Below are 25,006 nucleotides of genomic sequence, written 5' to 3'. Positions count from 1 at the left end.
CCAAAGTTTGTTTGCTTAAAGCCGAACATGGGAAAACATCCGAAGAAAGCATCCAAGCAAACACCTTTGTTTGATATAAGACTCCACTCAACAGACAAAGATGTTGTTGTTCTCAAGGGGGTGGAAGAAGATGCACCATCTGTGCTTCTTTCAGGAGTGATCGCCTTATCTGTTGTTGAGCCAATTACAATAAAAAAGTTGCAGTTGAAATTATGGGCCACTCTCAAGCTCAACTGGGACGAACGATACCAAACAGCGAAGTCTTCTTACACTCGACCATACAAGTACTCTAAGATTTTGTATGAGTTTGACTGGGATCCATTAAATCTGCATGACTTTCTCAACAATAACCACACTTCAAGTCCGTTGAGTTCTTCGTTCAATAGTCATTACTCAGACGGTTCACATCAAAATATGGGATGCACATCGCCAGGGTTTGCCTCAGGAACGATCCTGAGATCAAACAACTCTTCTTCGAACTCTTTGAAAATGCTCAACGCACACTCAAAATCTTCCACCAATCTCAACAAAAATAAATCCCTAACGAATATGAGTTCCTTATCTTTCACGCCGGCTAATAAGAACGAGCCAGTTGTGTTACAACAAGGAAATTATGAGTTCCCTTTCCAAACGATTTTGGATGGATCGATTCCCGAATCTATCGAAGGACTACCGGGATGTACATTGACTTATAAGATCCAATCTACCATTGAACGTGGTCGCTTCAGCAATCCGATTGTTACTAGGAGACATATCCATGTTGTCAGAACGTTCACAACAGACGCTCCTGAACTTGTCGAGACTGTCGCAGTTGAGAATACATGGCCAAATAAAGTTGACTACTCCATAAGTGTTCCAGCAAGAGCCATTGCAATCGGATCGACTTGCCCAATAGATATGACTTTGGTTCCACTTGCCAAAGGCTTGAGACTAGGTTCTATTAAAATCAGTTTGAACGAGAATTTTAGTTTCTCAACGACATACGCCAATCATTTGGATGAAAGAACAGTTTTGACAAAAACAGTCCCGAAATTAACTACGGATCAAAATGGAAAGGACATATGGACCGAGTCCGAAATGGACGAGAACGGTGTGTTTTTCAGAAATGAGGAGATTTCGTTGGCTCAAGATAAATGGGAGATTAGAACTTCCGTCAATTTGCCCGCCTCATTGTCTAAAATGACTCAAGATTGTTCGATTTCGCATTATGTTCGAGTTATTCACAAATTGAGATTTGTTGTTGGGTTGATCAACACTGATGGCCATGTGTCTGAATTGAGAGCAACACTACCGATCACATTATTCATCAGTCCTTTCGTGCCTGTTAAGGCCAAGAGACGTCCTGATCTGGACGATGATCTCGCATCATCAAATGTCGAAGACGCAACCATTCGTTACAAAGGAGACGATATACTATTCGAACACGATGGAGCTCCATTTGCTGGGTTCTCGACCGGATCCACCCCTGGATCAACCGTTCTTTCAACATCCGCTCCTGTTCCCGCTTATAATTTCAACGCTCAAGAGTTGATGGCTCCTCCTAACTATGAGAACCGTGTCTATGATCGCCTGTGGAATGATACTGGCTCACGTACAAGTACCCCTGGATTCTCGCCGCCAACCACACCCCAACCACTTCCGGAGTCTGATCCACAATCTTCCAACTCGTCAGCTGCTGCTCTCTCAACAGGCAGGGGTGAGACTTTGGGAGAGTTCAATATGATTCCAAGTGAGAGTGGTTTCAGCAACCACTTGTTTGCAAGCTTGAGCCAGATTCAGACTCCAAGGGAGGGTGAGGGAAGACAAACGCCAGGTACTGCGCCTCGAGGAAGACCTGTGTTCAACTTGACTGATGAAGGAACTGACTATTTCTCCTACAATTCACAAGCGGCTCATGATGACAGCACAATTGCCGGACCATCATTTTCGGGTGGTGCCATTCAACAGCCGCTGGCTACTCCGGGGATTGCCATACAGAGTCACCCTGTTGGGTCGGGGATTCTTTCTCCAGTGCAACATCTGTCGAGAGTGAACTCTTTTACAGAAGGTTCACGTCCTTTGGATTCACCACACGGAGAAGAGATAAAATGGGACGGAAACCTGCTTTCGCGGGTACCATCTTACGAGACTGCGGTCAAATCGGAAGTCAATGCGGACGACTTAACACCGGCCTACGAACCTTCCGAGTATGGATCTTCGATAAATTTGGATTTGTTGGACTCTCGTCTGAGAAACGTTCGTTTGGCAGAAGGTACAACTCATCAGACATCATCCAGCAGTTTGCCTGCCCACCCGAAATTATCGAGAAGCAACACATCGTCGTCAGTTCTTCTTCACCTGGGTCGACACAAAGACCACAAACATTTGACCGCCGAGCTAGCTAAAAGCAGAGCTTCTTCGAAGAATCCTTCGCCAGGTACTTCGAGAACACAGTCATTTGCAAATTTATCATCCTCTAGACAAGGACCACCTATGGGATCGGGTCACACATCGCCTTCTTCATCAAATGGTTTATCTCCTCCTAAACTTGCGCACCATCATTCTGGTTCAACTTCTGCGCTTTATGGATCTGGATCGTCAAACCCGCCTTCATCTGCACACGATAGTGCACCATCATTTGTGACTGCATTAAAGCGTCCCGAGTTGGTCACATCAAGATCGTCGTCCAGCTTCCACTTAAACATGTCCAAGAAAAATGCATCACTGGGAAGTCTTAACTTTTTGCATAAAAAGAAGTCAACAAAATGAGCTGGATCCTTTCCTCTCAATTAAAACAACGAGAAAATTGGTATTACATCATAAAGTGCTTTCCATCTCAATGTATATATATATATCAATACAGTGGTCTGAGATTTACAGGGTAAAATGGTTTGGGAATGTAGTTTTTCATCTATAATTCTTCTGTGTTAAAAAATGAATCAAAATGTGGGAAAAAAAGGGTTGGTTGAAATAACTTAAATTTGTTTCAAATCGTTTGTCTTCAATAAAAGTGATCAAACTTGCGGATTATTCTTGACTCGCTATCATCATGAGCTTTGATAACTATGTAAGTTGCAAATAATTAGACCTTCAACCCTCAACTTGTTCTTTAACTTCAGTCGCAAGGACCAGTAAGAAAGGGGAAAGAAGGATCATATACTGTGAGCAGATTCTAACGAGTATTTGTTATCTCACCAGTCCTTTCAAAAGTCAGACTCAGCTGATACTACTGAATCAAACTTTGGAACTTCTATTTCAGGTGATGGCGGCTTAAGACCTAGCTCATTTGTAGGTTCTCAAAATTCAGGGTCTCAAAACAGATCTGACCTATCGCCTACTTCAGAAGGGCAAAAAATTTCAGCCTCCATGAACCAGGAGGCTCAATATGATCTCTATGGAGGTGGCAAGTCAGAATCTAACCCTTCTCTGTCTCCAGTCCACTGGCAACAGCAACAGTCTTCTGCATCAACTCCTCAGATCCCAAGTCTTGGAGAAGCATCTGGTAATTCTTTCCCTTCACTGACGAGATCTCAAACATTAGGAATAAGCTCGCCAAACAAATACGGTGCCAATTCCTACCCATGGGCTCCGTTTGCAACCCCCTCATCTGCAACGAATAATTTTAATTCTGGATCTGCAGCTAGTAGAGATCTGTGGTCCAGTACCGCTGCTTCTGCATCAGCAGGAATGATGACATCAAACACAAGCACTTCATCCAATCCCACGAAACTTCAATCCAAATATTACCCGGGCGCTGATCCCATTTTCAATTCCTTTTATGACACTTCTGCAACCAGTGCTCCACTGGCAACTTCTTCTTCATTATCACATGCCGACATGGACACACTGGCGATGCAGTTGATGCAGTTGAATTTACCCAAGTCGTCTTCGAACCTGAATACTTTCAATGGTCCGTCCAAAGTACCTTCATTTCAGAATCCTGCGGAATACGGTTCCAAGTGGCCGAGTTTTTCTGGACAGTCTACGAGCCCGTCGGCGCATATTCCGCCTCCAATTGATTACAATTCCAGACAACAGCTAACCCATGAAAAGTCTAGAAGTGTTCAGCTTACAAATGCAGATTCTGGGGATATGAATTCGGAAATCGAGAACGACCGGGTGCAACTAGAGCTCAAAAATTCAATCATCACCAAATTGGAGAACGAGAACTCACGCTTGAAAATGGTTCTCAAAGTGTCAAGCAACAAAGAGAACGATAACAGCCCTTTCGAAATCCCCAAAAATCACGAACAGTTATACAACAAATTAGCCGAAAAGTTGCAAGCTACACAGGACGAACTCGAGGACACTAAGTTGAGATTGGAGGTCATATTGACAGCAATTGCATTGAACCCTAATCAATCCGTCACCAAGACAGGTAGGTATGACGAAGAAGAGATTGCGCACAAAGTTATCACTAAAATGCAAATGTTGACTGAAGAGAACGAAGAAATGGCAAAAATGTTGAGTTACGGAAAGTCAAAGGAAAAAGATATCGAGATAGGACTTTTGAGAAAGCAGAACACCGAGCTCAAGACTAAGATCAGTAAGCTAGAAACAAAGGTCAAGGAGCTGAAAAAGTAACCAACTGGTTGTGAGATGAATTGAATTTTGCTAAACGGTAAAGTTAAGGGGATAGCATGGAAGCTTGAGATAAGGATAGATCATCATAAACTCAAAGCTTCAACAGAATGTATGAAACAGCGTTAGAGAATGTGGAGGCCATCAAGTCACGACTGCTGTCTTTCATATAAATAAATATAGCCTGACTTTTCAATTTCACGGAGGTTATCTTCTGTTGCCCTAACAACCTTTTCGTCATTGAACAGTAACCAAGATTGAACTCCATCAACCTTTCCCTTGATAAATGCAACATAATGTCCGGAGTGGATCGAAGCTCCTTTATGACAAACGACGGCTTTCAAAATGTAATTGTCTCCAGGTTGAGAGTTGGCCTCGAGTCTCTTGATATGTTCTTCAGGCGACTCATCTGCTTCAACCTCAGGCAGAACTCCATCATCATCCGGATGAGAGAACAACCATTCGACAGCAAGCTCTACGTTCCCTTTGGTCATCAACAGAGCCTTTCTTGACAAAGTTTCAGTAAAGCCCATTGAGATCAGAGATTGGACTTCCTGTTCTGATTCCGATTTGGATGAGGACTGTGCTGATGGATCAAACGGCTCATCAATATCTGGATCTTCCATATGAGCGAATAACCAGTTCATGGCAGCTTCTGCATCCTTATTTCCAGTAGCATAAAGAGCGCGTTTGCAGCGGTTCTCCGGAAAGCCCATGCCTAACAAAGTATTCATTGCAGACTCATCAAACAAGAAAGAGTTTTTGGCATCCTGTTGTTCAATGATGTGTTCCCCTTCCCGCAAGCCAGGTGAAACACAGTCGTCTAAGCTTAAAATCTCTTCAAACTTGATAGGAACATCTAATTTGACAGGAACCCAGTTGTCCAATTTGATTCTCTGAGGACTTAGGATCAAATAATCAGGGAAGGCAGTTAATCCCTCTGTTTTTGTTGCCTTGACCAAACCGTCACAATTAGGACAAGTGTATTCAACATCTTGAGCAGCTATCCAGTTGAGTAAAGATTCCTTCAACGTGACTTGCTCGTATAATTTCCTTCCGTTCTCATCTGTACCGACAACGTTATCCACGATTGGTACGCGGATGTTGTTTGTGATTTCTTTTGCAATAATCACACCACTGCAATTAGGGCATTTGATCTTGTTTTCAACGACGAAATTAAACAATTGGGTTGGAGAGACGTTGGAAACTCCGGTCAGCTTTTGAGAATCTATTTTCTCCAAAAGGAAAAGAAGGAACTCGAAAGCATCTTGTTGCTGCATTGTGGAAAATTCAGGATGCCCTTCGCCTATCAGTGTCTTGAAGCCCTGGGGTCTAATACCTTTCTGAAACTTGACACTTTCACTTGTTGCCTCGTCAGGAACGGAATACCTTCCTGACAGGAGACCATCACCCAATTTGAATAGTTGAGTTTCAAGGTCAAGCGCAGGATTTCCAGGATTCAAAATCTTTTCTACTGGCATCCCTTCCTCAATGTGAAATGCCGAACCAAACTCGGAGATCGAAAATAGAACTTGTACCACAGAGGAAAGATAACAAGAGTTTCCTAGATTCTTGAGTCCGGTCAGCCCTTCTCCAAACACAGGAATCAAAGATTCTCCATTTTCGTCTGACATGTTGAAATCCCATTTGACATTCTGTTCAATTTGGAGCTCTGTTAATGTCTTTTCCGTCTTCACTGTTTCCGAGATCTTGATCCCAAAGGTGCCAAGTAAATTCACCAGGTCCGGAACCTTCACATCGTCATTGCAGGTGTAGCAGTATGAATCAGCAGAGTTCAGCGATAGCGATCCCAACTTCACTGCAATATGGTGCGTAGGATTAGATTCGTAATGTTTCAAAGCGTGTGAATTTCCAGGAACTCCACCGAACTGAGACCTGCCACAACCCAACGAACCACAAGTTAAACAGATCCATAAGTTTTCCTTGAGGCCACATTCATGACACTGAGTGAGGTCAAAATCTTTGGTCTTCCCTTGCTTGATATCAAAAGAGTGGGGACAAGGAACAATCTCTTGTTCCCAAGCTTTGATTTCTTGCTGTTTATCATTTGAGGTCGCCTCTATAATGGCACTAGCGCACTCTTTGACGTGATCAGGAATATCTTCACGGGGAAAGTCAATCGACTCATCGATATCTGAACAGTATATCTGAGTTTTGATGTCATACAAATCGTTCTCTGTTTGCTCTTTGATTTCGAGCTTTACCATCTTGAGAGGCTGTTCACTTTGTCTCAGATTTTGGTGTTTCACAATCTTTCTGTAATTTAGATACACTTTGTGATTGAAGTATTCAGAGTGCTGTTTGGTGTAATTGAATCCCAGTCTAGAGAAAGACTGGAAACAATTCATGCAAATGTCCAATCCACTATCGTCGAATGCCGTCTCGAAAGAAAACATACAGTCATCTTTGTAAATAGGAGTTGATTCCGAAGGAGTGGATATCACGTTGCGATCCAATGATTGTAAATATTCCAAAGCCATATTGCTGTTGCCACTATAGTTAAAGGCAAAAAAGATAAACTGGATTTTTTATCTATTTAAATTTCAATCTGAAAAGTTAATCAGTACTAACGCTCAATTCTCCTTGTTCACACCAACCGTTCACGGGCAAGCAATTGATGTATTTGCACCATTTGCAGCTCTCAGACGCCATTACGCCTTTGTCCGCAAAGTTTTTGGCCAAAAGGACAAAGTATGCAATAGAAAGTGCTAAGCAGACTATTCTGACAAAGATCCAAGTGAAGTAAATGGTTGGTTTTCGTGTTCTTTTGTCTTCCTCATAGACAAAATGAGGATTGGGTAGAATAACCGTTCCCAACGCTAGTCCGATCACGAAGCCACCAATATGTGCGAAATTGTCTATTCCTGGAAGCAGCCCTAAAACAATTAGCACCAGCACCTCCACGAACGAACCAATTAACATCACTTTGAAGTTTCTCCTGTTGCCTGGCCCTTTCAAACGAGGATCGTAATGACTTATGTTGTTGTTGTAAATGAGAAGTAACAGATTCAGTGCTATGCAGGAACCACAAAGAGCGCCTGAAGCCCCACTTGAAGCCATTCCTGCCGGTAGAAAATTCAACCCCAACAGCGAACCTGAGAAACCTGATGCAATATAGATGAATGCATACCGAAGTAAGCCGACGTAAATCTCTATTTTAGACCCGAGCGCAATCTGAAGAAAGAGATTGAAAATGATATGCAAGAACCCTGCATGAATAAAAATACAGGTGAACAGTCTCCACCATTGATGCGGAGTATCGACGCTATCGGAGAATCCACCCATTCCACATAACTCGGAGAGACTGCAGACGTCTGTTGAAGAAGATGTCGAGTTTGGGCACGGCCACTTGACCGAGCTGGCATCAAGAACGCTCTCGATGCTTGTCATACAAGGTAAATATCTTGCTCCACAATTGATCTGGACATAAGATGAAGGACCAAGCATTGGATTGAAGTAAGGCTTTGTTTGAAAGATAGTCTTTGTGTATATGCCCATTTTGATAAGTTCGTAAAGAAAGACTGAAAGGTCGATAACAGTAACGAATATGGTGAAATACGGCCAACCCTTCAGACGACCGCCAAAGAGAATTTGATATAAAACGGTCTTCCGCGTGGGCGTATCGGGAGTTGGTGCTAGCTCTGTTTCAGTGGTAAATGCAGAAACCTTGGGAATGTGGCGGGAATCGGGAATCGGAGGATAGTCTCGAAGGGGAATGCCTCGAGAAGATCTTTCCTCCACGTCAAAAGGATTTTGAGAGGCTGAAGTTTGCCTATAAGAATCTGTCTGCTTTATTAATCGCGTATAGTTTCTATCGCTGAAGGGATCATCATCATCATCAGACACCTCAAATGGAGATTTAGTAGGCATTAGTAGTCACTGTATCAAACAAATAAACAATTTACTGCGTGGGGCTTAGAGCTTAAATTTATTTCATAAAACGTATGTTTTTCTAACCTAAAAATACATCACCTTGTCTCGTAAACAAAATAATGTAAACCTAGGTAACCTAACAAGATGAATGTAACAAGCATCCCAGATAACCAACAAATGTCAAACCAAACCGCTCCAACGTCAAAACCAAAGGTGCTCAAGATGACAGCTCCTGGGACACTAATATCCAGACCGTACTTTTTCTCCTTCAAAATCAGTCCTTTGACCTCGTTGACGGTAAGTGCCTCGTATCCGTAATGAAACACAGAAATAGTCTCAAACCATGATAGCTGAACAGGAATGGTCTCCTTGTTGACAAATAGACCAGCGAAAAGTAGCGAGAAAAGAAGCACCAACACACCGACCATCGTAGCAGAACCTGGTTCTTTCACCAATATTCCAATGATTAAGATCTCAACAGAGGCAGCCAGATTGAAAAGAATCAAGATCAACAAGGAGACCCAAAACTTATTTTCTTCCATGTTGAGGCCAACCAATGGGTAGATAATTGCCATAAGAATAACTGGTGGGAATAATCTCAATGGAATGACATCACAAACAATCTTGCTAACATAATAACTCAATGGATGATAGTAATTGTTGGATCTTTCTCTGACGAAAACAAGTCGTTCAGCCGAAAATGAATGGAGCCCAGTCAATGTTGAAAAGCCGAAAAGTGTCAAGAGGAAAAAGAAAAGCCCTAATCTGTTCTGAAATCCACTAATATTGTTCTCCACATCGTAATACAGATAAGAGCAGAACAATCCCATGATTAATGCCAGTGCATAATGCGACATTAAAAGCTTCGGATTTCTATAAGAGTTTTTAAAAGTTCTGGAACATAGAATGGTAAGCTGAGTCCAGAATCCAGCTTTGCTCTTACCGTGCTGAGATTTGAAAAAAGATCCAGAGGAATCGGTATCATGTTGAGATCCATTGAACGTCTCTGCCAAAGCTTTGATATCCGAATGTAATCTTTCAGCGTTTAGCGACTTGCAAAACACAGAAGCGACAAATGCAGAAGCTTCTCCAGTTGAAGTTGAGACTTTAGACACTTTATTTCCAAATTCATCTCTGTGATATGCGTAATGTTGCCATTCACTAGTTGGATCATCAACATCATTTGCGGGAAGATTCGAATGAATGTCAGTATCATGATCGTGAGAATGACTTTCCTCATCAGTAACAATCGATGCTAGAGATGTTAATGAATTCCCCTTTGCAGTAATATCGATCAGATAATCTGCAATATTGTATCCTGAAGGGCAGTTGTATCCATTGGATGCAAAAAATTCAGCACACTCTGACATCAAGCCCGAGTAGACAAGTTCACCTTCGGACAACAATAACAATTTGTCGAAAAGAGAGACGATGTTACTTCTGGGTTGATGAATTGTAAAAATGACAGTTCTTTTGTAATCTTTGGCAAGTCTAACCAAACTTTCTATCACGTTGAAAGCATTGAATCCATCTAGTCCAGAAGTAGGTTCATCTAGAAACAAAATTGAAGGAGAAGTGACAAGTTCGCATGCAATTGCGACTCTCCTTTTTTCACCTCCTGAGATGCCTCTTTCAAAGTCGGAGCCAATTAGTTTATCCTTGATATGCAAGATTCTCAGCTCTGCGAGAATCTGGTGAACTTTTGCTTGCTTGGAAGCAATTGACATTTTTTGAGGGAGACGCAACAAAGCACTGTTCAAAACCGTTTCATAAACAGATAAGGTTGGGATCAAAAAGTCCTCTTGGTTCACAAAACCAACAGACTTCTGGAATTGAGCTAAGTCTTGCTTAGTGATGATTTTCTCGCCATTGACGTAAAGAGACCCAGAACTTACACCACTCTTATTTTTCCCTGCAAGAATATCCAACAAAGTGGTTTTACCAGCACCTGAACCTCCCATGATAGCCATGCATTCTCCAGGCTCAACTAGACCAAATGCATCCTTCAAGACTTTTTTACCGGCGATATCGTAGCTGACATTGTCAAAAGAGAAAACAGCCGGCTTATAATCGTCCAGAAGTGAATCATATTGATCCGAATCATCATCCAATGGTAGCTGGATCGAGTCTTCGTTATTGAAAAGTGGAGTTCTCTTGACACCATAGAAAACTAACCCGATGATTGCTGCACTTCCAGCAACTGAGCCCAGAATCCTCAAAAAGTCAATCACTCCAAATTTCTTCTTTCCTGGGAGTTCGAAACCAGGTATTTCGCTTGCATGTAAACACTCTCCTGATCTGCAATTCAATGTGATGTATGGATCTCCGAAAACGTTTGTAATTAGATCGTTCATGCTAGGTTCAGAAAACTTGCAGTCTCTATCAGCGACGTTGCACGAGAAATCACCAGGTCCAGCTATGGTCTCCGTCAAGAAATCAGAAATATCAATTGATCCCGCTTGACCACAAAGCATTTTTCCAGGAAGACACTTGCAAGAGACATTTTCGCAGTTGTAATGCGTTATGTTTGAAGACAAGTCATAATCAAACGAGCATTTCGACAAATCACAGTAAAAGCTTTCCTCTTCCGCGATCCAAAATTGGAAATCACACCTTGCGGAAGTCTTGTTACAACTGAATGTAACTTGAGGTTTCTTCCCATCCAAGATCTCCACAATTTTCTTATTCGTGACATCACACATTTGATGATTTTTATTAACAAGGATGCCTGATTGGTAGCAAGTTCCTTTCAAATCACCGGGGACAAATGCATCACAGACCGAGTTTTCTTCGCAAAGGTTGCAATTGATTCCTCCCCACCCGCTCTCACACTGACAGGAACCATTGGAATCTCTGACGGGCCGATTGTTCCCATCTGCAAGACTTCCACAGACAGGCTCAGAGCAGTCTTCACCTCCAAATCCTTGGAGACATTCACACCTACCCGAGAATGGATTGCAAGTGGAAAATTGCTTGCATTCGAAATTGGGCAGATTACAGTTGAAGCATGGAGGGCATTTATCATCTTTATCTTTGGATACCTCAGAGTACTGGTCTGATGACGAAAACAGGTTTGAATTACCAATCTGGGGTGACGAATCTCCCTTTGAATAAATGAGCGAGTTTGCAGATGTTGAGCCTTGTGACAAAGGTGCACATAAACACAGCAGTAAAAATGATGTTATGGCCAGCATAATAACGAGGGTTCTAGGTTTGCCTCCCTAGTTGCTGTACTTTTTGAAATTCTAATTTGGTTCTTTATGATCAACCACAATTGTTCAAGTCGTACAAAGCTACCAGAGTTTGCCTGTCTAACTTTTGGAGGGTTGATTATGACTATTGCTGTATGGTAAAAACAGGAGAGCCTTTCGTGACAATGTTTAATATATTATGAACAGAAATTTAATTGATAGCAAAAAAGACGTCTACAGTCGCGTCGTTAATTGTAGATATGCATCTTAAATTAAAAGAAATCATCCAGAGTCTTTTCCGAGTCTTTCTTGATTAGATTCAGCATGCCTTCTGGTAATATAGGTTCGTTCTGGTCGTTCAGAACATACCTAAATGGCATTTCGGTAGCCTCATGTATGTTGTAACGTATTTCCGGATAATCGATAAATTTTATGTCTTCGAATTTTGTGCCTTCAACTATCAATTTTGTAGTCCGGACAGCCGTATCAGTAGTCATTTGCAAATGCCCGAGTCTTCTAGTTTCACAGCCTAATTTATGCTTAAGCTCGGAGGTTCGGTCTCGTGGAGGATGGTCGCCAAGAATCCCACCAAAAACAAAATAGTCAAACTTTAGCTTATCGGCTGGTTGAAGATCAATCTCAGCTCTGGGATCAAGAAGACACAACTTCGCGGTGTTCAGATCCAAAAATTCTGTAGTGTCTTTGGTCGTCCAGTTTAGTCCCATCTCTCTAAGACACAAAGGAATGTCATCCTCTTTGATTTGGCCTGGAAGCGAAGTAAGTATTAAATTATCTTTTCCAACATCGCGTATTATTTGACAGTACTCAAGAGTCACCCATTCGGTGAATCCTTGTTCCATATGTTCGATAATGTATTTCATGGTATCGGAATTAATAACAAAGGTACCGCAACTAGATGAATAGAAATTTTTCACAATTTTTTGAAGCAGTTTGAGGCTAAGGAACAAGCATGGAAGTTGATACACTGCTTGGGCTTTAGTTTTGATGGCCATTGAAATAACTCCAATAAAATACCACTGTTAACATGTAGAATGGAGAGAAACCCATTGTCCCATTGTCTGAAAAGACATAGTGCCCTCATCACAATTTATACCCAATGTTCATGCTTTCTTTCAAATTACATACTAATGCTAATATCCTCCTACCTTGATCCAATCTGAAAGAGACTGACATAAGGGTCGTTGCCTTTTGCTAGAATCTCAAGATGTAGGCAAACCAGGTTTGCTCAATAAAATCACTTTCTGCCAGTAAACCTCGAACGAAATACTCAATTAAGGTTTAAGTCGTGCATGAAATGCCCCCTAAAATAATCCAACCGTATATATTTTACGAACTAAAAAAATTGGGCATCCCAAGATTGCTTTCTGAAAAATGGGATATCCAAAAGTTATTGGCGGAGTTTCTAGAAATGCCTACCCTGGTGTTTACACCCATTCGTGCAGATTTGTTAGATCAGGGTTGATTGATTTTGGAGCTCGAATGACTGTTATTACAGGACCGAAATCTTTTATCGTTTGGTCTGCAATTCCATTTGATGAACAAATGATTGCCTCTCTAAATAAATCCATCATCGATGCAGGCGATTTGAAATTGGGAGAATCTTTTACTGATAAGCTGTCTCACATCATTATTCCAGATGCGGAACATACGATGGCTGTCAAGAGCTGGAAAGCAAAGTTACCAAACGTTCGAGTTTTGGGGATCGAAGGCGTCAGTGATGCGATCGCTAAGCTAACAGATATCACGATCCCTTTCAAAGCCAATCAAAAGATTTTGGCGGTTGATGAGCTTTTCGACTATGGTCTTGACGAGACCAAAGACTCTGCACTTCTTGCCTCTGATCTTCAGTTCATGTTCCTCCCATACTATTCCAACAAAGAATTAATGGCATTCCATCCTAGTCAAAAAGTTTTACTATGTGCAGATGTTTTGTTCAACGTTCAGTCAGCGGACATCAGAACTCCCGAATCTGACATTTACAACGAGCAATTTGAAGGGAAGGAAACTTTCAATTGGGCTCAAAAACTTGCCTTCAAAAGCCTATTCTCTGTGGGGACAAGAGCCAACAAATTTCTTATCAACTCTCAAATTCATAAAAGTGATAACTTTGCACAGTCTTTGGAGAAGATGTTATCCACTTGGCAGCCAGAAAGAATCATTCCTTGTCATGGTGATACAATTGATAGGAATGGAACAGCTGTATTCCGCCGTGCTTTCGGATCGATCTTGAGTAGTTGAGGATTTGCTTTCTTGAATTGTTCTCAGCAAGTCTCCTTCTCCAATTAATTGTTACTGGTTCATTACGTACGTAGGTTGCCGGACCAGCTTAGTGATGGCGAAAATATTATCTGACCAAGATTTCTCCCCGCAGCTGGGCAGTGCAAATTACACACTGTCAGCAGAGGAATGAGTGATCAGCACGAATTTTAGATTAGCCAAACCTGATATTCCAGTATTAATCCCTAAATTTACAAAAGATGATTTCAAAAGCGGTAGTTATGGTTGGTGGTGGATCAAGGGGAACCCGGTTCCGACCATTGGCACTCGATCAAGCAAAAATAATGTTTCCTATAGCAGGGAAACCCCTTTTAGCTCATACAATTGACGCGATTTTAACCGTCCCAACCATCAAGGAGATTCTTCTTATTGGATTCTACGATGCCAGTGTCATCAGTGACCTCATTCTAGACTTCAATACACAATTGAAATTCTCAGGCCGAGACTGTACCTTGAAGTATCTGAAAGAGTTCAAAGCCTTGGGCACAGCTGGTGGGCTCTATCATTTCCGGGAGGAAATTTTACGAGGTAATCCCGATGGGTTTCTTGTGATACACGGTGACATTGTTTGCTCCTTTCCTCTTCAAGATATGATAAGAGTGTATGAAACTAAGGTTAGGGAAGCGGAGAAAATTGACGCCTTGTTGTTTGGTGTGAAGTTATCAAATTACGACCTGTTTGTGGCATTAAACGGATCTGAGCAATCTTCCTTCGGCACGATAGCATCTCAAGATGATGGGAAAGTGGTTCACTACGTCGAAAAGCCAGAATCCAAAATATCCGACGTCATCAATGGTGGAATATACATCTTTAACGAATCCCTATTTCGAAGATTATCTCACGCTAAGATTAGCAAGATCACGATTGCAAACGACAATACAAATTTTGAGTTTGTTGACGAAGATGTGATCTCCATGGAGAAAGATATCTTACACAATATTCCCGATTTTGGCAAGACCTACGTTTATCAGTATAAAGGCTTTTGGAAAGCAATTAAAACCCCTTCTGATGCCTTATGGGCGAACGAGTTATACTTGGAAAGGATTGCACAGGACAAATCTGTGGTTGCCAATAAAATGCTGCAGAAGCCTTCAATTAATATCAAGCCTCCAGTACTTATCCATCCTTCAGCAACAGTGAATTATGAAAACGGTACAAAAATTGGGCCTTATGTCTCCATCGGAAGAAATTGTGTTGTTGGTGCGGGAACAAGAATATCAAATTCTATCATTCTAGATGGATGTGAAGTTGGAGAGAATTCGATAATCCTCAATAGTATTATCTCGCTCAATTGCAAAATTGGCAATTGGTCTCGTATTGAAGGGACAGGAATTAATTTGATCTCTATTAACGATATCGTGAAAAGGAATGGCCCAACAAAGATCAAGAAGGTGTTGAATGCAGACAATAGCCGTGTCATCGGAATTAAAGATTCTGGTAATATATGCATCCTAGGTTCGGGGACCCACATCAATGACGACCTCTATGTTCTTAACAGTTTCATTTTACCTAACAAGTCTATCAAAGATGATGTTAGATATGAGATTGTGATGTGATGTCTCAACTGTTCAATATTGTCTTATTTTATATTCGCTACTTGATTATCCTCAGCCCTTTTGATTTCCTAATCCAGTTTTTACTTCCATTCACTACCTACACGAAAAATTATTTTTTCACCTTCCTAATTGGAAATAAAGTGGTATTTTGACGGCTTTTCGTATCCCTTTAGAAACTAATTCCGCAAGTTACCTTAGTTTCAAATAAAAAGGTGTTGCTACTGAACTCTGAAGGTCTGTGTAATCAACAGTCGAAGCCTTTGACATCTTTCATCTGAACACTACAAGGAAGGTTTGAATCTTCTGCAACTCGCGGACACGAATTACAATTGCCGACGAATTCAAGTATAGATCCTTGTCTCAGCTCAGTTGCGTAAGAACCTTTAGTATCATCACAGAACCAAAATACTTGGATCTTTTTTGCATCTCAGAGTACTCTACAATATGCAAACCGGACACCCAGAAGATGCGATCGCTGAGAAGATCCTCAAACGTGCAGAAATTGCAAGAATTACCAGACAGCTGAAGAATAAGTTGTTCAAAGCAGGCATGAAGGTGAGGGAAAGTCAAGGAAAATCCTTAACTTCTTCGTCTCCACTCGACAATTCTGATCCCTTGGTTTCGGAAAGTTCGCCTACAACTTCTCCCTTGAAACGGAAATCTTCGGATGATGAAGAGGCTTTTTCATCGCCAGCAAAACGCGCACATCACGCTAACATCCCATCCTCTCCATTCTACCCTTCAAACACTCCGATAAACTACTTGTCAGTTGAGCGATCTCCTACGCGGCAAAAGGTCGATATCGCGATTCCGAAAACCCCTCCTTTGGGAAACAAAGTTATCCTTGATGATATTGCTCTCACAAAAAGTGCAGGTGCACACAAAGAAAGCTTGACTGGGTCAGCTCATTCCGTGTATCAGTCGGCATTGTTTTCTACTCCTAAGAGCTCCAAAACCAAAAAGGCTTTCGAGTTCAAAACCCCAAATTCAAAGTACGTGAACGAAAATGAGGAAGGCGCAGATTTGCTACTCTACCTTTCCAACTCGCCTGCAAGGACTGTTAACTCCAAGGAAGGTAAAGAACAATCGACATTCTTGAATATTCCAACAACGCCGAAATCCAGTCATGCCTCTATGCTCAATTTATCTAGTACGCCAAATCTGGGCATAGAATCCACTCCTCCTAGAGGAACATCAACTGCGCTTCCTTTTTCCACTCCTTCGCTGCTACAACCGCCCAGCACGCCAGGAAACTCATCTATTTTGGGTGCCAAACTTTTCGGAGCTACCAAAAATGGGTCAAGAACTCCTGCTTTTAGTATGTCTGATTACGTGAGCATATTTACTCCAAGTCCAAGACACACTCGCACGCCAGAGTTTTCACACAGCTTTGTTAAACCAGCTGTTTTAAGCTACTCGAAAGAATTGAATGGCATCACAAAATCAGAAGAAAGTTGATGACCATTTCTCTGTTGTTCATTTGCTTTCACATCCATGATATATAACTATTAATTGTACATTGTTGCGTTATCCTAATAAATGTAAGGTTAACAACCAATCATAATTGTGGACATTGTAAGCATATTAAAAATTAAAGCCGAAAAATTCGTAAGATCGATTTATATCGAAATAAAATGTCATCTCAAAAAGAGCTATTATAAACTATTATATTTGCCCGCTCTAATTTAATAGTGTATCTTGATTACTGTATTGATCAATATTTTGCAACATGGGACTAATTGAAATCACTTCCCAGGATCAATTCACGGACTTGACCTCTGTGCCAAACAAACTCATTGCGTTATATTTCCACACGCCCTGGGCCTCGCCCTGTATTCAAATGAACAAAGTCTATTCGACTTTGGCCGATTCTTCGCAACACGATAAGACAACTTTTCTCTCCATAAATGCTGACGACCATCCTGAGATTTCGGACCTTTTTGATGTTTCTGCTGTTCCATACTTTGTTTTGATCAGAAACGGTACCATATTGAAAGAATTAAGTGGTGCCGATCCAAAGGAATTCGTGTCAGCACTCAATCAATTCAGTGATAGACCTCAGGAAGCCCATAACCAAGGGGCTTCAGATTTTCAGACAACAGAATCCGCTTCAGCTCGACCATCTAGCACTACTGCTTCCAAATCACCAACTCCAGAGGAAGAAACTCCCGAACAACTAAATGCCAGACTCTCAAAATTGACAACAGCAGCTCCAGTCATGTTATTCATGAAGGGAACTCCATCTGCACCACAATGTGGATTTTCAAGACAGCTGGTGGCAATTTTGAGAGAGCATCAAGTCAGATTTGGATTTTTTGATATTCTGAAAGATGATGCTGTCAGACAAGGTCTTAAGAAGTTTAGTGACTGGCCAACTTTTCCTCAATTGTATATTGGAGGAGTGTTTCAGGGTGGTCTCGATATTGTCAAAGAGAACCTGAGTGAAGATGAGCATTTCTTCGAGCACGCTTTAGAAGAAGCCAATAATGCAAGCTAAGGCTCAAAAGGTTCGTCGTTTAAACACATAATATTACTTTGGCTTAAAGCTGTAAAACTAGCGAGTCATCGCTGAACTCGTCACTGTAATTGTTATCATCGCTAAAAACGATGGGATCCAAAACAAACTCGTCGTCAGATTCTGGACTGTCACTATTATTACCAAATCCAAAGTACAGTTCCTCCAATTTTTCTCGAGCTTTCAATCCTCCTTCCGAATCGAAACCATCTTCCTCTTCTTCGATGGGTTTTAATTCTGTGTCAGCTAGCAAAAAATTCTTAAAATCTCCCCCTAGTCTTCTGAAATGCAGGCTTCTAGAGAATCCAGCATCCTTCAGTTTTCCCATAAGCTTCTTGGAGTTCAAAATTTTGTGCTCGTAGAATCCATCGCATGTAAGAAGATCCGTAACACTTGCATAGGAATAATGGCTGGATTTGATTAGCTTTGTTGTTCTTTTGTATGAGTACTCGATAGTTTCCCGACGAATACTGTTGCTCTTTTTTAGTGATTTTAAATCTCTTGAAAATCGTAGACTCACAAATGATGACGGCTTACTGGATATAGTCTTCAATCTTTTGGATTCGATTCTGGTTCCCAAACATCCCACTGTTGTTGATATTTCATCCATTGTGGGACTTCCGTTGAAGGATGAACTTTCGAAACCTTTTAAGCTTAAATTATCGGAAATCGATAAGCTATCAGCCAATTTGTCAATACAAGGATTCACACTCGTGGCTATTGATAGATAATTTTCCAGCAAATTGAGACCAAATGTAGATGCAGATCGCATAACATCAGTGACGACATTCACCACTGTCACGTAATCAATATTAAATTTCACCTGCTCGTAGGAAGCATGGCTACCGGTGGGTATGTGCGCTTTTTTGATGTAAGTTTTGTATTCTTCCTCTGGATGCTGGGTTCCATAGAGTAGTTTCCCAATAGAATGGAAAAGATTGAGACCGGACTCTTTCCCTAAAAATTGCGCATCCGAAGCGGTGGAGGCGCAAAACTTGACCCAGTACTCAAAAAGTATTATGGCGTTTCGTAAATCACCATTGGGGCTCAACTGTTCAATTCTCGAGTTGATCAAATATCTAGAAATTCCCTTATTCATTGTAATTGTCCTATCCTCAGCGCTCGCAATTCTTGTGAGGCACTTCTTCACATACCTCTTAGCGACGGGATTAAACTTGATTCTTCCCCAAGTGCTCCCCTCAAATGACATAATCTCGCTCCCTAAAACCAATTCCGTTTTGAAATTCGAGTCCAAGGAAGCCATGCTGCTAGAAAACTCGTTTGCGACCTCGTATTCGGTTAGACATATAATAAGTGGGGGTAAGTTGACTTTCTTGTCCATTAAAATCCACTTTGTGAGACTTGACCTGAATTGTTTCAATGTGTCTGGATGATGTAAATTTGGGAGTTCCTCTACGACAATGCATTTTTGATTTCTCGCTGTCAGAACTTTGCAACCCTCCAAAAATTCGCCAAAGTTTGTGACTGATGAGCTATCTTTCGATGTAGATGTCGCCCAGTTCATATATTCAATTACATGATCCAGACGATGCTCAATGGAAATGTGATCAATTTTCATATGGTTTCCAGAGTTCTTGTGTTTGTCTCTCATTAATTCTTCGCATATTATTTTTGCAGATACACTTTTCCCACTTCCTGCGGGTCCTGACAAAATAAGTAAACGCATGCTGGTGTTGTTATGAATCATATCATGTAGCTTCAGCTTCAATTCGTGTATTTTTCTCTCATGAATACATAATTCGGATGACGTGAATGGGCAATACTTTTCTACCCATGTCAACGTGTTTTTCTTCGAAGGAGAAGAGCATCTCTGATGTAATTTTTTGCCATTAGGCACTTGCAACTTTGCTAGCAGACCTGCAACATCAGTAGGCTTTTTCAGCCTCTTCACTCTCCCCAGTTGCTCTTCATAGTTTTTATCTTCGATGGACCTTGCATGATCATCTTGTAAATCAATGTTTTTCTTTCGATCTGACTTACAATAAGCTTTTGACTCTTGAACAATAGGAAGCTCGGTTTCAGTATCAATTGAATCAAAAGACTCGTCGCTCGATATCACTATTACATTTGAATCAAGGTTTCGGTTGCGCCCCTTTTTTTGTCGATTCTCGCCTTGTGCCATGGTTGTTGCATAAGAACACTTGAATAAAATAAATTAATAAGACTAGATGAATAAATTGAGATTATACATGGTAAAGCTATTGTGAACAATCCTCATCTCTGTATTTTAAGGTTGTCAACTATAATCCAGTTTGAGATTAGCAAGTAAATCTAGTCTATACGTATCAACACATGGACGATACTACACAGTCTTGAATGTCATGGCCCAGGGGCGCCAAAGTATACAATGCAAATCTGAGATAATCACAAGTTTCTCCAAAACCCCCACTAAATATCATATAAATGCTCCCAAAACGTAGAACATCTGTTGGAGAAATGCTGAAATTCTTTTTGTTGATGCTACTCATGATTCCACGTATCACGATGACTATTCGGTCTCGAGGAGTCATTGGGGAGAAAGAATTCAAACTCTCCAAGATTTCGTCAAAATGGTAAAACCCTGGACCCAAGCCAGAAGCGAATCAAGATTGTGCGTCCGTCGGAATGCTAATTGAAATTAGCACATAATCTTAGAGACGTTCAATAACACTGAACATACTCGAAAGTGCGTTTTTTCGCATGTCGTCGGTATAGACCAAAATTCCATCCGCGCCGATAGACCTCGAGTCTAACATCCAGCACACATCACTTTGAAGTCCAAGTGGAACAATAATTTCTTGTTCCTTAGCCTTTTTCAGCTTTGATGTATGCTCCCATTTCTCTGCTGATACTTCGGCATTATCAATGATATCTTTGGAAATACCACACATGGCTGCTACATGCATGCCAAAAGATCCACTTGATTCTCCGGGTTCCAACTTGTACAAAAAGGTAATATCTCTCGATGTATCATCGGCAATGATTCCCATTCTTAATGGTTTGACTCTGGGGTTGTTCAAAAAAGAATTGCCCAGAGTGGCATAATGAGTGGCAAAGAATCCAATTGATTGGATGTGCGTTGCAAAATGGTGCAAAACCGCCTCTGCTATAGCGAAACCATCGCTGGATGATCCTCCACGACCTAATTCATCCAGAATGATCAATGACCGAGGGGTACATGACTCTAGCATCTTCTTTGTTTCTGATAGTTCAACATAGAATGTTGACTTTCCTTGCATGATATTATCATTGGCTCCCAATCTTGTCATGATAGTATCTATCGCCGTCAATCTGGCTTTCTTAGCCGGAACATAACAGCCAATTTGTGCCATAATGGTAGCCACACAAGTCATTCTGAGTACCGTTGACTTACCAGCTGCATTGGCTCCAGTCAGAAGACCAATATGATCTCTTTGATTTTTTCCCAGTGCTATGTCATTTGGAATGAAATCTTTGGTCCCTGTGATGCCGCCTGGTACAAAACATGGATGTCTAAGTTCTTCAAATTCGATTTGGGCAAATGGCTCATCAATGAATTCAGGTCTGCAGGCAGGCATACCTAGAGACTCAGAGGCTCTCGCTAATGACAAAATGCAGTCCATATGTGCAGTTAATTGAATTGCTGCCGACCAGACATTTTTATAGAGCATGAACTTAGAATACATCTTTGTTTGCAAAGACTCGCATAAGATCTTATGAAGTTCTCTTGCTTCCATCAGTGATTTCACAAGCGTTCTCACTTCCGGAGACCAATACCTTTTGCATTTTGAAGTCGCGGCCATTTGCTGCCACTCATTTGGAATTTTGGAGACTGCTTTTGATGGTACTTCAATTAAAAAGATTTCTTTTCCGCTATCTTTGTAGCATATTTCTTGACATCGATACTCACGGCGGTATTCGCTGATGACTTTCTGAAGCTTTGCCTCAATTTCCTTCATATTCTTATTGCTGTCATCAAACTCGGGTTCAATGCCCTTCTCAGGAACCAACACTCCCTCCTTTTCAGCAAGATCTCTATCGAATGCGTTAATCCATACTTTAATATGGTCGTCAAGTTCTGGAGGAAAAGAATGCAAGCTTGTTTCGAGACTTGATCCCATTTTTAGACTGGAGGTTGAAAACGAGGTCTTCAAACTCGCAACAAGCTCGGCAATTGTTTGGAATCCACTGACACAGCGGGAAAAATCACGGACTTTCAGGTTCCCAGAATGAATTCTTGCTAGCAATCTTTCTAAGTCTGGGAGCATTCCTAGTTTCCGTTCAAGGAGACACTTCAATTCTCCATCTGCCAATAAAGCTTCAACCGAATCCAATCGTGAGTTGATTGCCCTGTGAGACATTAAAGGATGTGTTACCCAGCTTTTGAATGCCCTTTTTCCAAATGGGGTTACTGCCCTATTCAAAAGTTTGAAAAGAGTTCCCTTATCACTTTGATCAAAAGAATTGGAAAAGATCTCTAGATTTTGGAGTGTGACTCCATCAAGTCTCATGCACGTATCTGAGAAACTGGCTTTGTAAGGATCGTATCTCTCGATATTGCCCATTGAAACAATTGTGCTGTCCAACTTGAGGGATTTCAAGTACCATAGTAGAGCACCAAAGGCTGAAAATCCAACGAAATAACGATTCTCGTAATATTCAACCAATACTGGAGGGTAGTTTGATAAATCATCTAGATCTGCAGCTTCAAAATACTTTCCACGAGTTAGTTGTTCAAATGTAGTATCAAAGTCCCAAAACTCACTCTGGCTCCGAAGAAAATTGAATCCAGCATGAGGCTGGGAATTGAAACGAAGCATTCGAACAATTGAAGGCGAGACTTTAGATTTTTCAACTAAAACCTCCATTGGTTGAATTTGGGCTAGCAAGGTCTCCAATTTACTATAATCGGAGTCGTCATCAAATTGTGTCAACCGAATATTTCCGGACGCAGTATCGACAAAACTTACACCGATTGTTCTGGTATTGTCGCTGTTGATTGTCTCTTTTAAGGCCAAACAATACTTGGACATTTCGTCACCAAGCATGGCTTCATCCGTAAGAGTACCGCAAGTCAAGACACATGATAATTCTCTTTTGATAACTTTGTCGTCCTTAGTGATGGCAGTTCTTTCTCTCATTTCCTTGGCTAACAGTGATTCTTTTTGATCGACTTTGGCGACCTTGAAACCCTCGTCAATGAACTTCTTAGCCCAATAATCAAAAGACATCTCCGGGATGCCAGCTAGTCTCATATTAGCTCTACCAGTTCCGGCCAGCTTCAAGTCAAATTTCTGATGCCCAATATCTGCATCTTTCTCGTACAGCTCATAGAACTTTCCTTTCTTGAAGAAAACAATAGAATCCCACATTTTACATTTGATCTCCCAGTATTGTCTTTCGAAGGCAGTGAATTTTGCCCAGGCAGATTTGGGTATAAATAACGTTCTTGGGTCATAATCTGCCTCATTTTCCATTCTTCCCTCTGCATCCTTAATGTTAACCAGCCATTGGTATCTCTCTTCGTTCTCCTTCACGAACTTCGACTGTGGTGTCTGTCTTTTTTGTTTGGTCACTCTAACTTTCTGTTCAGGAGTTGGAGAGTAAGATGATGTAGCCTCAAATTTGTGGGAAATGGTTAGCATATGGCCTGCCGCACTGCTGTCCTCCCCGTTTGATGATCCGTTTGATGACTTGGGATTTCTATCTTTCGACTTTGCAGAACTTGTGTTGAGTCGAGTCAGTGAGCCCTCCCTATCCATTTGGATATCATCATTTTCGTCTTCAGGCTTAAACTCTTCGTCACTGATTTCAAAAGAAATGTCGCTTCCAAGCTCAAAATCTTCATCTTCCTCGTCACTAAGGATATTACGTCTTCTCTTGTCCTTGCGCTTTCTGGGATTTAATGAAACAATTTCCTCATCCGATGACTCGTCAACGCTATCTCCGCGCATACGCTTAGAGTTGCTTAGTGGGGATGCTTGTTTAGTTTCGCCAAACGGATAAGTGACTGTATTGAATTCGTTTGGAGACTTTGGGGTTCCCAAAGTCTCATCACTCTTGCTGTTCAAATTGAATGTTTCAGCATGGTCTGCCACTTGCTCTGTGCCATTGACGAATAATTGTGTCTTATTGCAATCCTTTTTCTCCTCGCGTAAAGGAGATGAATTGTTAGGAGTTAAAATTAGCGACTCAGAATCACTGACTCTGTTCGACGCCGTCTTAGCCTCTTTGGGTTTGGAGTTTGTAAAGAAGGATAATAATGACGATTGTTTGTATTTGGTTGGGCCCTTGGTGGTAGAGGAAACAGACCCCTTATCTGTGAGTGGCATTCCGTTGAGAAAAGAGAACCAGTCGCTTGTAATTCAATGATTTAGAAGACTCAATGTTCTGGGCTTGATCTCCAAACGTGTATAACGTGAAAAGTTACAGGACGTACCGCGATTCTGAATTTCAAAAAGATTAGCTTGGATTTTAAAGGTTTTAAAAGCTACCTACGCATTTTGAACGCGTTTCGCGCGTCGTCTGTTTATTTGTGTTACGTGATCAGTTAAATATATACTGTCATTTTGAAACCTTTTAACACTTTTTGACAGGAGCATAGTAGAGAATGGGTAACACTGCTAGTTTTCTGTGAGATCACAAAATTCACCTATCAGCTAATCAGGATTGCGTCTAGCTCCTCAAGTTTTTGATTCTTTGTCAGCCTCAAGTATCAGCTTTTTAATCGTATCTGAGGTCTCATTTGAATGGGACGATAAGTAATCTTTGAGGTCGGTGAGAACTTCTCTGATTTTGCTGCTAACATTGGGGATCAGTCTCTCGGTTTCTTCTTTGATCCGAATCGCGTTTTTAAGAGAATATTGCAGTTCTTCATTGCTTTCATCCAATCTCAGTTTTTCCTGAAAAGTCTCAATCGTGCTTTCATGTTCTTTTAGCTCTTCCTTGTATAATCTTTTGTCTTTCAACAGTCTCTGCAAAGAATTGCTTTTAATTTGAATTTGGGATACCAT

At 41.2% G+C, this 25,006-nt stretch overlaps 18 protein-coding genes across 18 annotated transcripts; 10 read left to right on the top strand and 8 right to left on the bottom strand.

Annotated features, from left to right (window-relative positions):
- Positions 1-27: 27 nt before the first annotated feature.
- OGAPHI_003602 (uncharacterized protein) lies at positions 28-2,748 on the top strand (the record flags this gene model as incomplete). The annotated part of the gene is made up of 1 exon (XM_046204594.1): positions 28-2,748. The coding sequence occupies one exon, from the start codon at positions 28-30 to the stop codon at positions 2,746-2,748; it is 2,721 nt and encodes a 906-aa protein (XP_046060622.1).
- On the bottom strand, positions 2,562-2,890 carry OGAPHI_003601 (uncharacterized protein; the record flags this gene model as incomplete). Its single annotated transcript, XM_046204593.1, has 2 exons — positions 2,562-2,763; positions 2,841-2,890. 2 exons carry the CDS (start codon positions 2,888-2,890, stop codon positions 2,562-2,564), a joined length of 252 nt encoding a protein of 83 aa, XP_046060621.1.
- Positions 2,891-3,028: 138 nt separating this feature from the next.
- On the top strand, positions 3,029-5,190 carry OGAPHI_003600 (uncharacterized protein; the record flags this gene model as incomplete). The annotated part of the gene is made up of 3 exons (XM_046204592.1): positions 3,029-3,046; positions 3,178-4,559; positions 5,061-5,190. 3 exons carry the CDS (start codon positions 3,029-3,031, stop codon positions 5,188-5,190), a joined length of 1,530 nt encoding a protein of 509 aa, XP_046060620.1.
- OGAPHI_003599 (uncharacterized protein) lies at positions 4,710-7,061 on the bottom strand (the record flags this gene model as incomplete). Its single annotated transcript, XM_046204591.1, has 1 exon — positions 4,710-7,061. The coding sequence occupies one exon, from the start codon at positions 7,059-7,061 to the stop codon at positions 4,710-4,712; it is 2,352 nt and encodes a 783-aa protein (XP_046060619.1).
- A 76-nt stretch (positions 7,062-7,137) lies between these two features.
- On the bottom strand, positions 7,138-8,451 carry OGAPHI_003598 (uncharacterized protein; the record flags this gene model as incomplete). The annotated part of the gene is made up of 1 exon (XM_046204590.1): positions 7,138-8,451. One exon carries the CDS (start codon positions 8,449-8,451, stop codon positions 7,138-7,140), a length of 1,314 nt encoding a protein of 437 aa, XP_046060618.1.
- Positions 8,452-8,549: 98 nt separating this feature from the next.
- OGAPHI_003595 (uncharacterized protein) lies at positions 8,550-11,648 on the bottom strand (the record flags this gene model as incomplete). Its single annotated transcript, XM_046204585.1, has 1 exon — positions 8,550-11,648. One exon carries the CDS (start codon positions 11,646-11,648, stop codon positions 8,550-8,552), a length of 3,099 nt encoding a protein of 1,032 aa, XP_046060615.1.
- Positions 8,632-9,018, top strand: OGAPHI_003597 (uncharacterized protein; the record flags this gene model as incomplete). Its single annotated transcript, XM_046204587.1, has 2 exons — positions 8,632-8,762; positions 8,838-9,018. The coding sequence occupies 2 exons, from the start codon at positions 8,632-8,634 to the stop codon at positions 9,016-9,018; spliced, it is 312 nt and encodes a 103-aa protein (XP_046060617.1).
- On the top strand, positions 10,633-11,568 carry OGAPHI_003596 (uncharacterized protein; the record flags this gene model as incomplete). Its single annotated transcript, XM_046204586.1, has 2 exons — positions 10,633-10,881; positions 11,293-11,568. 2 exons carry the CDS (start codon positions 10,633-10,635, stop codon positions 11,566-11,568), a joined length of 525 nt encoding a protein of 174 aa, XP_046060616.1.
- A 269-nt stretch (positions 11,649-11,917) lies between the features above and the next one.
- On the bottom strand, positions 11,918-12,526 carry OGAPHI_003594 (uncharacterized protein; the record flags this gene model as incomplete). The annotated part of the gene is made up of 1 exon (XM_046204584.1): positions 11,918-12,526. The coding sequence occupies one exon, from the start codon at positions 12,524-12,526 to the stop codon at positions 11,918-11,920; it is 609 nt and encodes a 202-aa protein (XP_046060614.1).
- Positions 12,527-13,037: 511 nt separating this feature from the next.
- Positions 13,038-13,904, top strand: OGAPHI_003593 (uncharacterized protein; the record flags this gene model as incomplete). Its single annotated transcript, XM_046204583.1, has 1 exon — positions 13,038-13,904. One exon carries the CDS (start codon positions 13,038-13,040, stop codon positions 13,902-13,904), a length of 867 nt encoding a protein of 288 aa, XP_046060613.1.
- Positions 13,905-14,143: 239 nt separating this feature from the next.
- OGAPHI_003592 (uncharacterized protein) lies at positions 14,144-15,499 on the top strand (the record flags this gene model as incomplete). Its single annotated transcript, XM_046204582.1, has 1 exon — positions 14,144-15,499. One exon carries the CDS (start codon positions 14,144-14,146, stop codon positions 15,497-15,499), a length of 1,356 nt encoding a protein of 451 aa, XP_046060612.1.
- A 444-nt stretch (positions 15,500-15,943) lies between these two features.
- OGAPHI_003591 (uncharacterized protein) lies at positions 15,944-16,957 on the top strand (the record flags this gene model as incomplete). Its single annotated transcript, XM_046204581.1, has 1 exon — positions 15,944-16,957. The coding sequence occupies one exon, from the start codon at positions 15,944-15,946 to the stop codon at positions 16,955-16,957; it is 1,014 nt and encodes a 337-aa protein (XP_046060611.1).
- Positions 16,958-17,228: 271 nt separating this feature from the next.
- On the top strand, positions 17,229-17,996 carry OGAPHI_003590 (uncharacterized protein; the record flags this gene model as incomplete). The annotated part of the gene is made up of 1 exon (XM_046204580.1): positions 17,229-17,996. One exon carries the CDS (start codon positions 17,229-17,231, stop codon positions 17,994-17,996), a length of 768 nt encoding a protein of 255 aa, XP_046060610.1.
- Positions 17,997-18,039: 43 nt separating this feature from the next.
- On the bottom strand, positions 18,040-20,157 carry OGAPHI_003588 (uncharacterized protein; the record flags this gene model as incomplete). Its single annotated transcript, XM_046204578.1, has 1 exon — positions 18,040-20,157. The coding sequence occupies one exon, from the start codon at positions 20,155-20,157 to the stop codon at positions 18,040-18,042; it is 2,118 nt and encodes a 705-aa protein (XP_046060608.1).
- Positions 18,107-18,745, top strand: OGAPHI_003589 (uncharacterized protein; the record flags this gene model as incomplete). Its single annotated transcript, XM_046204579.1, has 2 exons — positions 18,107-18,372; positions 18,529-18,745. 2 exons carry the CDS (start codon positions 18,107-18,109, stop codon positions 18,743-18,745), a joined length of 483 nt encoding a protein of 160 aa, XP_046060609.1.
- A 508-nt stretch (positions 20,158-20,665) lies between the features above and the next one.
- On the bottom strand, positions 20,666-24,325 carry OGAPHI_003586 (uncharacterized protein; the record flags this gene model as incomplete). Its single annotated transcript, XM_046204575.1, has 1 exon — positions 20,666-24,325. One exon carries the CDS (start codon positions 24,323-24,325, stop codon positions 20,666-20,668), a length of 3,660 nt encoding a protein of 1,219 aa, XP_046060606.1.
- On the top strand, positions 21,087-21,577 carry OGAPHI_003587 (uncharacterized protein; the record flags this gene model as incomplete). The annotated part of the gene is made up of 2 exons (XM_046204576.1): positions 21,087-21,188; positions 21,443-21,577. 2 exons carry the CDS (start codon positions 21,087-21,089, stop codon positions 21,575-21,577), a joined length of 237 nt encoding a protein of 78 aa, XP_046060607.1.
- A 351-nt stretch (positions 24,326-24,676) lies between the features above and the next one.
- OGAPHI_003585 (uncharacterized protein) lies at positions 24,677-25,006 on the bottom strand (the record flags this gene model as incomplete). The annotated part of the gene is made up of 1 exon (XM_046204574.1): positions 24,677-25,006. The coding sequence occupies one exon, from the start codon at positions 25,004-25,006 to the stop codon at positions 24,677-24,679; it is 330 nt and encodes a 109-aa protein (XP_046060605.1).

The sequence above is a fragment of the Ogataea philodendri genome (genome assembly GCF_020536065.1).
Source record: "Ogataea philodendri strain CBS6075 chromosome Unknown scaffold2, whole genome shotgun sequence".
In the NCBI taxonomy this organism is placed as follows: domain Eukaryota; kingdom Fungi; phylum Ascomycota; class Pichiomycetes; order Pichiales; family Pichiaceae; genus Ogataea; species Ogataea philodendri.
This window is presented reverse-complemented; position numbering and strand designations above follow the sequence as displayed.